Here is a 13,832-nt window from a genome sequence, read left to right on the forward strand (position 1 = left end):
AAAAACTATGACTTCTTATAACATAATTAGTTGAAAGTAAGTATTTCTTCCTGGAAAGGCAGGAAGTTACTTCGTTCTCTATCAAAATAAAGTTCCAAACTAAGTATTTCAGAAAAACAGTAGATGCATCCCTTTTGTGTCACAAAGATGAATCACGTAGACTTTGAATAAAACCAAATTACACTTACCTTTTTTAAAAAGAATCATAACTTATACCTTGAATATTAACAAGTAGGATTTCATTTTATTTCAAGTTTATATTTTATTTTATCACTGGTTTCAATTTATTTTACAGCTATTATACGCCTATTACAGAAAATGTTACTTTCCAAAGCTGTGCTATTGAAATGTCTGTGCTTTACTATCTGATAAAATTAGGTCATTTATGGTCATTCTCTGTTGATAACCTCTTCAACTTCAACTACATCTTTGTGTGAAGGATACTTGAACAAAATTGGCATGTGATTGGAAACATTTATAGCAATTCTATTTAGCATACAGCAGATAAGAAAAACTACACAACAAAACTTTCAATTCAATAATATACTTCATATGTCCCAGCTGGGCTTATATTTTTTAACAGATTTTCATTGGTTTGATATCAGCACCATACCTGATACATATAATATACTCAGTTCACATGGAATAAATTAGACAAAAGAGAATAATATTAATGTAGGGCTAAAAAAGTGACTGTGGGTAATAGATAATGGAGTTTTAATCCATCACCAAGTTGGGAAACCATCAGGGCGATGGTGAGAGTGCAAGCTGACATCTGGGGTCTTTATGGATGTGAATCAACTATTGCTAAATAAAGTCAATCCTCTCTAAGAACACACCATTACTTTCGCCATGTATAATTTTATCAAATTCTTCAGTGTCCAAGTATGGCAAATATTATTTTTATTTTATTTGCTCAGACCCAACACCTAGGAGTCATTATTGTTTCTTACCTTTTCTCATACATCCAATCCATAACAAATTCGGTAGGTTGTACCTTCAAAATTATACCCTTAACTTAACCCCTTCCTATATCCATACCTACCACCAGTCCAAGCCACATTGATCTCTCTCCTGGACTACTGCTCTAGACTCGTAACTTGTCTCCTGATCTCCCACTCAACAATCTTTTAAAACTTAAGCTAGAATGTTATTTTTCTGTGCAAAACATTTAAAGCAATGCTGCCCAAAAGAAATACAATGCAAGTTACACATGTAAATTCAAATTTTTTGTAGCCACATTAGAAAATTAAAAATAAAAATGGTGAGATTAATTTAATATATTTATTTAACTAAATCTATCCAAAAATGATCATTTCAGTATGTAATCCATATAAAAATATTAAGGAGATATTTTACTTTCTTTTTTGTACTAAGTCTTTGAAATCTGGTGTGTATTTTACACTTACAGCACCTCTCATTTGGAACTGTCACTTTTCAAGCACTCGATAACCACATGGAACTAGTGGCTACTATATTGGACAGTTATAAGGATTTTCTATCTTATGCAGAGTAAAATGTTAAATCCTTCAAGTGGCCTATGAGATCCTATATAACTCATTCCCTACCTTGACATCTATATCTTGATATGACCAGTATGCCCCTTAATTTTGATTTTCATATCTGTGGTGTCTTCTTTCTGGGATAACTCCCTCCACCCCTAACCCTCCCCACATCACCACAGACCCATGACTTTCTCCCTCACTTTTCTCAGGTTTCTGCTCAGCTTTCACCTTATTAGAAAGGTTTTCCTCAATCATCCTATATGAAATAGTACTTCTCTTTCATATTTTTATATTGTTACTTTTATTTGTCTTTATCATAGTTATCACTACTTAGCATCACATTATAAATTAATTTATTATTCTTATTCTATTTGCTGTTTTCCCCCAACAGAATGTAAGCATCATGGGAACAGGGACTTTGCTTTAGTTCACTGTTAAATCTACAGTGCTTACAACCAGGAACTATCCTTTTTTTTTTTTTTTTTTTGCGGTACGCGGGCCTCTCACTGCCGTGGCCTCTCCCGTTGCGGAGCACAGGCTCCGGACGCACAGGCTCAGCGGCCATGGCTCACGGGCCCAGCCACTCCGCGGCATGTGGGATCCTCCCGGACCGGGGCACGAAACCGTGTCCCCTGCATTGGCAGGTGGACTCTCAACCACTGCGCCACCAGGGAAGCCCTATCCTTTTTTTAATGACTAAATTGCCAGCTTTAAGATATGGATATTAGGAATCAAAAAGTTTAATTTCCTCGCCCGAGACCTCCTAGTCACTGGTGGGCCAGGGCTTGAGCCTAGGTCCTCTGAATTCAAAAGGAACAGCCTTCCTAGGAAAAAAAATATTAATATATATTACTTGGGAATTTCACACAAGATGTTCCCCAATGTGTTTTCCTATAGAAGTTTGAATAGAATAGATATTGCATTGTAACTTTTTCTCTCTACAAAGTATAATGCTCTAAAATTAGGAGTTGCTAACTTAGAGCCCTCAGGCTAAATCCAGCCTACTACCTCTTTTTGGAAATAAAGTTTTATTTGCAAAAGGATTTTGCTATATAAATTACTAATTATTGTTAACATTTAAATATTATAATAAAAAGAATTAACTTAATGAAATAACAAAATTTAAATAACATTATTAAAAGTAAAAATATTATTTTTAAATTTATACTTACTAAACTATTAATATATCCCTTTATAGAAAGTTCCCTGAGCTCCTCAACTCTAAAGCAAAGGGTAGGTAAAAATGATCAAAGATAATGTGTTGATTGATTTACCTTTCAACTTCACCCTTCCCCTCAACACCAAGTCTTTATTATGCAGATTTAAGACAATGTAAGTGCTGGCACTTATTTTTTACTGTTTCATAGGTTTTCTTCCCAAGAGACTTTATCATTCTTATCCCAGAAATACACATTTTGGCTAGATTTCTAAAGTATGTTTGGAACCTTAATTCCAGGAGCTATAAATTAATTACACTTTCATATGCTATGTAAATATTCTAGGAAATAGACTCTTCCAAACCAAAGCAATAACTACATCAATAAAGTCCTGATTTCACTGAATTTCCATATTGTATTTAGAAAGTAAGAGAAGCATTTGATCAACTCCAAGATCTAAGTTATCAATTCTGATTCATACTATAACACAATATTTCTAAACTCTTTTATTTATATTTTTGAAAATGCCATTTCCATAGATTTTTAAGGATTTAAATTTTAGAATCCCAAACTTCTTTATCTGGGCTTCATGGTGAAGTGGAAAGAGAAAGGAAGAAGACACAAAATGCAAACATTTCTTAGCTTCTTTAGACATTACTGCCAATCATTTCTAGGTTATAATAAGGTCTCCTTAACCTTATCCTCACAGCTATTTCTACTCAATCTCAAGAATTTGTAAGAGAAAAACAAGGCTCACAAAGAGATACATGCTAAGGTCAACCTAAAATTCTTCAAAACATAAACATGTGAGGCCACTTGTAAGGGGCATAGCTTCGCATTATGGGGGAATTTGCTGAATACATTAATATAATTAAAAAGAGATGTGTTTCATTGCAAAGGGTCACTGGTTAATTCTATAAGCATTAAAAAACAAAGTAATAAAAATTTTGTTCAGTAGAGCCATTTCAGCCAGTTCCAAGGGAGTGGGAAGTAATTATTAGCATTACTATAGCAGCTAACATTTACTCTTTGAGCATTCTGTTTTCCAGGCACTGTGCTCTTAGCTATCAAAGGATAGTGACCCCTTCTGAAAAACCTTCCCCATTGTGAAATGGATATATTAGGTCATGAATTTTTTCTTTCATCAACTCTCCCAATTTGTACTGATTTTTTTCTTATCAAAAAAGCTTTGGATTATGATCTGGCCTCATATATGGCCTCATATATGGGCCTACCTAAAAGAAAAAATAAAAGTGATGATCATATGCAGTTCAAGTTTCCCCTTCTTAAGATAGGGTTAAGTCTCATAGGAAATACAGAACATGGCTTTGATGATGATGTGATTTGTCATCTAAGAACGTCTACAGGAAATGAATGTGTTCGTTACTCTGGTCACTGGAACAATAAATTCCTATATATATTTTTAACATCTTTATTAGAGTTTAATTGCTTTACAATGGTGTGTTACTTTCTGCTTTATAACAAAGTGAATCAGCTATACATATACGTATATCCCCATATCTCCTCCCTCTTGTGTCTCCCTCCCATCCTCCCTATCCCATTCCTATTTTTAATTAATAGATTGGTACTCTGCTGTCTACCTTGGCTATATGTATGTTTTCATTATGCCCTTCCCATCCCCTCCTGGCCACCCCAAGACACTGAGAATGAGCGTTTTGGGCTTCATGGTGCTGGATTAGATCTAACAGTCTTTATCTCTACTTCCATCTACTAAAGTAGCTTTCAAAAAGCAATCATAATGACTACATACTATATGATTCCAAGGGTATTATGTTCTGGAAAAGCTAAAACTATGGATATAGTAAAAAGATCACTGATTTCTGGGGGTTAGTGGGGAAGGGAGGTTTGAATAGGTGGAGCATGGAGGATTTTTTAGAGCAGTGAATCTATTCTGTATGATACTACAGTGATAGATACATGTCTTTATACATTAGTCCAAACCACAGAATGTACAACACCAAGAGTGAACCCTATGCAAATTATGGATTTGGGATGATTATGACGTGTCGAACTAGGTTTGTTGATTATAACAAATGCACTACTCTGGTGTAAGATGTGGATAGTGAGGGAAGCTATATGTGTGGGGGAAAGAAGTATATGGGTATTCTCTGTATCTTCTACTCTATTTTCCTATGAACATAAAAGTGCTCTGAAAAATAAAGCCTCTTTTTTTAAAAAGAGATCCAAAGTTGTTGTGCTTAAGAATCTCTAAATTAACACAGATTGTAAAAAAAAAAAAAAAAACTATAAAAGGGAATCTGGCATGTGCCTGCTGTGCTTACTGCACTAGCAAATTTATGTTTAATTCTATCAAAAGCAACACAAGATTGACATCCTTATTCCAGTTTTCAAGATGAGAAAATGTGGTCCTAAGTGTTAAATATCTTTCTCAGAGGTCACACAGCTATAATAGGATTCAAACTTGTTTATTTGAATCCATAGTCTGAGCTCCATTACTAAACTATGCTCTTTTAATAGAACATGCAAAAACTCTGGCATCTCTCTGCCTTACCCTACTGACTTTGGATCACTAACCTCATTTGTATAGGATATCTATTATTCATTGAATGTTCACAATTTCCATCGTCCTAGATGGCTTATATTATTTAGTTCTCACAACAGTTCTATGACAGTTTTATCTGGTCAACAAGTGGTGAAAATGAGTCTGGGGAAGATTAAATTATTTGCCGAAGCTCATGTTTCAAAACCAGTATTATATGAAGTCAAAGCTCCTTTCACAGTGATATATTTCTCTCAAGACTTGAAAGATGCCTGATTTTTCTCTTTCATATCTTCATATCCATGTAAGAGGAATAAATCATATAATTGCTATGAAATTATACTTTTACATTGCCATTTTTTCCAGTTTTTATAAATTTTGTCTCAATATGAAGAAAAGGGCATCATGATTTTGCTTGTATAACATTTTCATTCAGTAAAATGCATCAAATGCTTACTATATAACTGGGATTATGGTAGTGAAAAGTAGATTTCCTATCCTTATGAAGCTTATGTTAAATTGATATAAATATAAACATTAAATAATGCTTTGAACAAAAGCAGAACAAAGGCTTAGAGGTTGAGAAGAGTGTCATCTATTTTGGATAGGGTAATCAGAAAAGCCTGCCTCAATAGATGACATTAAAGCAGCTAAGAGACAGGCATAATTCTAACTTTTTTCAGGTGTAATCAGCTATTATTTTAATAAAGGTTAAGCATGTGTAAACCACTTTTGCAGAAGTAAACAAGACACTGTGTGATTGCTATTCTACACTTAAATGTTGATAATCACCTCTTTCATAGGACATTTTATGTGACACCCATAGGTTAAATTTTGTGAAACTAACAAGTAATGGTTGCAAAGCACATATGCTTTTATTACAGGAGAGTCTCTCATGCCTTAATCAGTGCCTATTGTATTTTATTTCACACATAATTACTAAAAGGTTAGCTGTATGACTATCTGAAGCTTCTTCTGGCAACTTGGAAGTGTAAGATATTTTGCTCAAAAGAGACAAATTGACAGTAATTGACATCTGTCAACATGAACTCAACAGAAGACAAGGGATAACTAACAAATACAACTATAAAATTATTAAATGACGGAAGGCTAGGTTAGGGTAGTTAAGAGTGAAATAGTAAAGACATTTTAATAATCCTTGATAACATTTAGAATATTAGACAACTGTGAATTCATAATCACAATTTGTCAACAATAACATATTCAGCCATGTACAGTGTACACACTGTTCAAAAGGCAGAGGGGAATGACATATATTTTAGAATAATTTAAATATATGTTGTTTAAAATTAGCAATCTTAGTTTTTAAAAGAATAAGCTTTAGCCATCTAGATACATCACTCTGAGAAATAGCATTCCCCAGACTAGCTGGATTACTGAGGTAATGAGCTTTTTCAAGAATCTGGGGCCACAAAATCAAGACATATACTCAAATAATTAAGTTATGATTTATTTGTTATATGCAGCATTTTGAGTTTATGTTGACCCATCAGTCAAAGCATTCTGAATAATAAGATCTTCTCACATCTAATTTTCATTCCTATTTGAACGTACTCTTAGAATCTTCACATATTCCAAATGAAGCTACCTATTTCAAGAAAAGAGTGAGCTAAATTGTTTTTAAGAAGGTATTATAAAATATATGTTTAGTCTGAACACTATAATTATTAAAATGACTTAATTCAATAAAAACTATAGCCATATGAAAATAAACATATAAGTAAAGAAAAACCATTACTCTGTAAGCTCTTCTATCCTTCTTTCCACTAGAGTAGGGGGTACATTCGAAACAATGACTTGCATATCCAGCTGATTGACCACAGAGACCTGAAAGAAGAAAAAACAGAATTCATTTGGCTTTTACTCATTAGCATTTCTATAATCAAAAATTAACATCTTTCCTTCCCTACTATGCATAGTGGTTTCCCATTTATAAATTTAGGAATAAATGATATTTCTAGCTACACAATCTCTACTAGGTATGTTGAAGCAGGTTGAGAATGACAGACTAATTGTTTACTTAGAAGTTATAGAACCCTAAGTGATTTCGACTGTTGTTGGTTTTGCGTTTGTTTTCTTGGCTTTTACAAAAGCATAAACGAAGGTGGTTTTGTATGTTTCTTTAATTGGGTTATTTAAGAACACTCAGAAAAATGGAAAACCCAGCTTTTAGATTTTATAAATCCTAAGAGAGCATTTATTCATTGTGACTAAGAATCTGGGATATGGATAGTTAGAATAATTCATTCCATGAAATCACCACATACAGAATTCATGTCTGCTTTAGCCAACTTTATGTTTGTGTAGATAAAGAGATATATACATACAAACTTACAGAGAGGGCCAAGATGAACTAATTTAACAGCTGTTTATGAATCCATTCTTTCATGTAACATTTAGAGTCCATTCTATGTTCTTATTTAGAAAAATGGAATAAAAACCATAGCATTTATTCTCTGCTTACAATGTATCATTTACTGTTTTTCTCAATGCTCTACAGGAATTAGCACTCATGTAATTCTATAAATCACCGTATCAGGTAGTTATGACTATCATTCCAATTTTTTAATATGAAAACTAATAAAACAAAGAGCCATTAATAACCTGGGCCCAAATAAGCATAATCTCCAGAATATGTGATCTTTACTATTACCCAATACAGATGTAAAAACTGTAAAGTCAAATCATACACTGTGCTGCACATACATTACACAATTAAAATTGTGTAAATGCATATACACCAGGACCATGAATTGGATACTCTGGATTAGGTATATTTAGCACCATATATCTGAATATAATTTATACTAGGGAATAACTTCATGTTTATATATATTTTTGATATAGGCTGCAAATATACTTGCCCATAGATGCCCTATCAGGAGTCACAAACTCAAATGTTTTCAGGGACCAGGCAGGTAACCTAAATGAGTGAAGTAGCCAAAAGTATGAAATAATAGGGAGAACTGGAAGTCTCTCAAATCAGAGAGCATACAACTCCTCTGAAGAGGTCAGCTACCACTCATCTCTAATGAATGTTGCCATGTGGGAAAACAGGTGCAGATTTCCTGGGGTTTTCCATTTTTTAGGAAAAGAAATACTATGTGAAATATTTACAACTAATTTGAAATCTTTCAAACCATTTTGTGGGCCTAATAATTCATGTCTGCCCACTAGCCAGGTGTCTATCTTATTATCACCTGTGAGCAAATCGCTAACATTGGCAGTTCCAATCCTGTATCCCTAACTCATTACAGGCATCTGGGATCAAATGTTTAAATTTCCCTTAAACATGTACATGAATCTTGATTGTGTCTCCACACACATAAAAAAAATCTAAGTTCATTAGAATTAGGGATTATCACAGATTTTCTGTAATTTTGTCTTTTTATCTTTTTGTATCGGTCCTGAATAAAAAAACAGACAGAAATTACATATAAGGTTTTTTGTTATTTTTTTTGTTTTGTTTTCTGTTTTTTGTTTTAGTTTTTAGTAGTAAAAATACATGGTAAAAATCTCTAGAAAAATATATATGAGATTTGTGCAAATGTGTTTCCTTTCTTCCTTCCTTTGCTCTCTTTCTTCTTTCTTTTCTTCCTTCCTTCCTTATCTTTTTTTCCCTTCCTTTCATCATTGGACCAGGAAAGGTAAAAAAAAAAATTCTGCTCAAAAGCAAACAGCCTGGAACAAATAGTAATCATGGACTGTTTTCTCAACAAGAGTAGATTTCTCAACTTCCTCTGGAGTTTAGTGGAACCTTATGGTGGAGTTTTGACCAATGGAAAGTTAGTGGAAAGGAAGAAATAAATATTCTTAAATCTGCCTCATGAGTGAACTTCCCATTTCTTTCCCAATCTCTATCTGAATAAAGAGGCCATAGAGAAGGGCACAGAAACATTTGCAAGAGAGCTGTCAAGAACACTACCCAACCATATATGCTCTCATTGTTGTGTCATGTGAAAGAAAAATAAAACTTGTTAGTTTAAACCACTGAAATTTTAGAGTTTTCTGTTACACAATCAGCCTACCAAGACAAACACCCAGGGATTTATTACACACAGCTGTTAGATTTTCACTAATTGTAGAACAACGAAAAACTAGAATGTTAGTTATATTTGGTGCAGGGAAATGGTAAAATTTCCCCTTGTGTACATAAGTTCTGAGTTTTGGAAGTTGATTTACAAGTAAACTGTTGGAATGCAATCAATTCAAGTGCTAGGGACTCTATTTGGAAGCAAAATTTGGCCTTGCAGATATAAGTAACTCTATCATTTGCCTTTAAAGGACTGTTAGTACTTTCTCTTTATTCAGAAGGATAAATTACTTCAAAAGGAATTTTTAATTTGTTAAACAAAATGAATTAAGATTTAAGGTCCTCTGGAATATATACATATTAAGCTTACAATTTATCAAAAATATCTTCTGAACTTAATTATTTTGAAAACATGCTTTTGTACTCTTAAAACAATAATGTATTTCTAATTCTGATAAGATACAAAACTCAGACTGCATTTAACTACAAAAGTAGTTTTCTTAGATTTACCTATAAATAGTTAATTTAAAATTTAAAAATCTCCTTAAAGTATTGACATATTATTCATGTAGAAGGTACATAGTTTAACTATGAAGACAATAAGCTATTATAGCTTAAATTTTGATCTTTCAAAAATATTATATGTCCCTGAATCATTGGTTTCTTATACCATCTATAGCAAAGATATTTATATGTTTAAGATTACTAGACTTTATTTATGTTACTTTTCTAGTATAGCCTTTATGCAAATACTTTCAGAAATACACATCAGTTTATTATACTAAACACTTAAAAAATTCTACTTTAAAGTTGCTTCACTTAATTCTTTATGCCTTAATTACTAATGAAAGTTTTTCCAAAAAATTATTTTTATCATTTTTGGGATTGATCTTTGTAATGGATTAAAATTACTAGGTATTGTCAAAAGGAAAAAAGAAAAGTAACATTTGTGCAGCACATAATTCCAAAAACAGAGGTTATCAATTTACATAATTACTTCTAAATCCTTTTAATTCTTTCTCATAAACCTCTTATAACTCCCCTTTTTTCTATTCATTCTCATATAGTTTAGATAGGCAGTCCAATAGAAATATAATGTGAGACACAAAAACATGTCAGATACATAATTTTCAATTTTCTGGTAATCACAATAGAAAGATAAAAACTAGTGAAATTAATTCAATAATACATTTAACTCAATATATTATCATTCCAACATGTAATCAATCTAAAACAACTTATTAAGGAGACTTTTTACTTTTTTTTTTTCATGTTAAGTCTTTGAAGTCCAGTGTGTATTTTACACAGTACATCTAAATGCAACCTAGCCACATTTCAAGTGCTCGGAAGCCACAGAGCTAACATATTATACAGTGAATAGAGACCCACACAATTTACTGCTTGGACTGGACAATATCTCTCCTGTCTCTGGTGCCACCTCACTTTTCTTGAAAAGAAGAGGTATCTTAAGAACTTTTTAAAGATAATTGTGTATATTTTCTTCAATACTCCACCAAAACTCAAGTGGAAGCTTCTTCAAGGTGAGTTTCAATGTGAAATCTAAAACCATGTTCAGTTACATTAAAATACATTTATCTGTCTTGCACTTTGAATGGATTTTTTATCTTTGAATTTTTTTTAACATCTTGCATTGGTCATTTGGAAAATATTGGTTCACTGAATATTGCAGATTTTTCAAATGTTGACACATTTCATTACACAATATCAAGAAAAAATATCAAATTCTTTAATATGACCACTGATCTCATCAGAAAAGTCTTTGAGTAATGGGGAAGCTGTCAAGTTCACAGTAGTGAATACATGCTTCCCAATATTCTAATTTGTGCTTGAAGGCTTGAATGTCGTCATTAACAGTAAATACTGTCAGTTGTTTTCCTTGAATTGACAGTCTCACCTTATTCATTTTTGTGTAAATGCCTATCAAATATTCAAGTCTGAATAACCGTATTTTATCTCTAAGTTATTTTTTCAAATAAAAAGCTATTCCTTGAAAAAAGCAGCTAATTCAACTTGCATAGAGCTTTTCTCTCAGACAACCATGATACTTCCATACACACCAGAAGTGCTTTATACCTACTTCCTATTTCATTACAGAAAATATTGAAAAAGTATTTAGTCAAGAGTAGACATTGGTTAAAATTAATGTTTTACTGCGTTAGTAAGGGCATTCTTAGTTGAAACAGGCTTTCTTTTTTTCTGTTTATGTATGGCTATGAAGCATACAATGGCAGCAGCAGAGCAAATGCAACATGGTAAAAAGGCAAATCATGTCCTAGTATCCTTATTAAAAGAGTTTTGATCTCATGGGCCCTGAAATGATTTGGGGGACCCTCAGGTTTTCATGGACCACACTTTGAGAACTGCTAACCTGTATTGTAAGAGAGGGGCCATTCACTCACTGAACTCATAGGCATTTAGTACTCACTAAAAGGAACTATTCTAGGTGCTTGAGATAACATCAGGGAGTTAAATAAATAAATAAATAAATAAATAAATAACATGTCCTCATGGAGTTTTTCTGAGGAAAATCCATGAATATGATAAGTCTTTTGAAAAAAGAAAGCAATAAAGCGATGTAAAATGACACAGTATGTTGCAATATTAACTAGGATGGTGAGAGTAGGCTTCACTGTGAAATACACTCTTGCAAATACTTAGAAGAGATAAGAGAGCTAGTCCTGAACACGTTTGGGGGAAAAGCATTCTAGGTAGAGCCATTGCAAAATCTCTAAAGTGAGAGCATTTCTGGCTATTTGAGGAAAAGCAAATTGGCCAATATTATTGGGTTTGAAGGAGTCAGAGGGAGAAGAGCAGAAAACGGACCATTGGAGGCCAGATTACCAAGGGTCTCATAGTCTTCTATAATGATCTAAGTAATTTCTCTGAAAGAACTGGGGTGGTATTAGAAAGTTCTGAGCAGAGAAATAACAGGACCTGAATTACATTTTAAGATATCACTTTACTTGCTATATTAAAACCAGACTTTAGCAGGGCAAGCGTGGAAGCATGAGAGCAAGTTAGTGAGTTTGCACAATGACACAGGTGAGTTATGATGATTGTTCAACCAAATTGTAACAGAACTTTTGGAAAATGTGCCGATAACACACATATGTAGCATATGTATCTTATAGTACATATATATACACAACATTATTTACTGAGGAATTAAATGTGTGGTTGAGTAGAGAAAGGAATTAAGAAATTTTTAGCCTAAAGAATTCAAAGTTCATTTGGTCATCAAGCGAAACTGGGAAGATTATAGGTGGGAGAGATGTGATGAGGGAGAGGAGTTCAGCTTAGGAAACATAAATAGATCTTTAGTAGATATTCAATGTAACACTGCATGTACACTTGGACATTTGAATTTGCTGTTCAGGAATGAGCTTTGGGGTGAAGATATAAATTTGACATTTTCTAATATATAGACGATATATATATATATATATATATATATATATTTTTTTTTTTTGCAGTGCGCGGTCCTCTCACTGTTGTGGCCTCTCCTGTTGCGGAGCACAGGCTCCGGACGCGCAGGCTCAGCGGCCATGGCTCACGGGCCCAGCCGCTCCGTGGCATGTGGGATCTTCCCGGACCGGGGCACGAACCCGTGTCCCCTGCATTGGCAGGCAGATTCTCAACCACTGCGCTACCAGGGAAGCCCTATAGACGATATTTTAAAGTTGTTGGACTGAATGAGTTTACTGAGTCAGTGAGTGCAGATAGAAAAGAGAATTAGCGTCCAAGCCCTACGGAACATTGACTAAAATGTCAGGAGCAGAAAATGAACCAGCAAAAGAGGTTGAGAAGGAATGAACAGTGAGGGAAGAGAAAAATAAGAGCATGGTGGCCTGAAAGCCTAGGAAAGGTAATAATCAATCAAGTGTTGCTGATGGTTCAAATAAGATGAAGACTGAAATTACCAGTGCATTTAATAAGTGAAAGCTATTGATGATGCTGACATAAGCATTTCTGGGTGAGTGTTGGGAGAGGAATTTTGGTTCAAGAGGGTTTAAGAGATTAGATGGTGAGAAATTAGAGTTGGCACTAACAATGAATTTTTCTGGAAAGAGGAACATAGAAATGGAGTGGTAGCTGGAACGAGATATAGGTCAAGAGGGTTTTTTTTTTTTATAATTTTTGAAGCTAGGAAAAATAGCACAGTTATGGGAATAATCAAATAAAGAGGGGCTATTGTTACTGATAATGTATAAAAGAAGTAGGAGAGTTGCTGAAACAGTGCCCTAGCGCTGGTGAGCAGAATTGGATCTGTTGCACATGTGGAAGTAATGGCTCCAGATAAAAGCATAGAGAATTGGGCTTCCCTGGTGGCGCAGTGGTTAAGAATCCGCCTGCCAGTGCAGGGGACAAGGGTTCGAGCCCTGGTCCTGGAAGATCCCACATGCCGCGGACCAACTAAGCCTGTGCGCCACAGCTACTGAGTCTGCGCTCTAGAGCTTGCGAGACACCACTATTGAGCCTGCGTGCCACAACTACTGAAACCCACGTGCCTAGAGCCCATGCTTTGCAACAAAAGAAGCCACCACAATGAGAATCCTGCGCACCGCAGTGAAGAG

At 34.0% G+C, this 13,832-nt stretch overlaps 1 protein-coding gene across 8 annotated transcripts in view; it reads right to left on the bottom strand.

Moving 5' to 3' along the window:
• PCDH15 (protocadherin related 15) overlaps positions 1 to 13,832 on the bottom strand; it is a 727,135-nt gene that overhangs the window by 41,610 nt on the left and 671,693 nt on the right. For all 8 annotated transcript variants that reach the window (XM_033841882.2, XM_033841881.2, XM_073793727.1 and 5 more), the window contains one exon: positions 6,943 to 7,031. In XM_033841882.2, the coding sequence (XP_033697773.1) occupies positions 6,943 to 7,031 (89 nt within the window). The remainder of the gene's footprint in view (positions 1 to 6,942; positions 7,032 to 13,832) is intronic.

This window comes from Tursiops truncatus, chromosome 16 (assembly GCF_011762595.2).
Source record: "Tursiops truncatus isolate mTurTru1 chromosome 16, mTurTru1.mat.Y, whole genome shotgun sequence".
Taxonomy (NCBI): Eukaryota; Metazoa; Chordata; class Mammalia; order Artiodactyla; family Delphinidae; genus Tursiops; species Tursiops truncatus.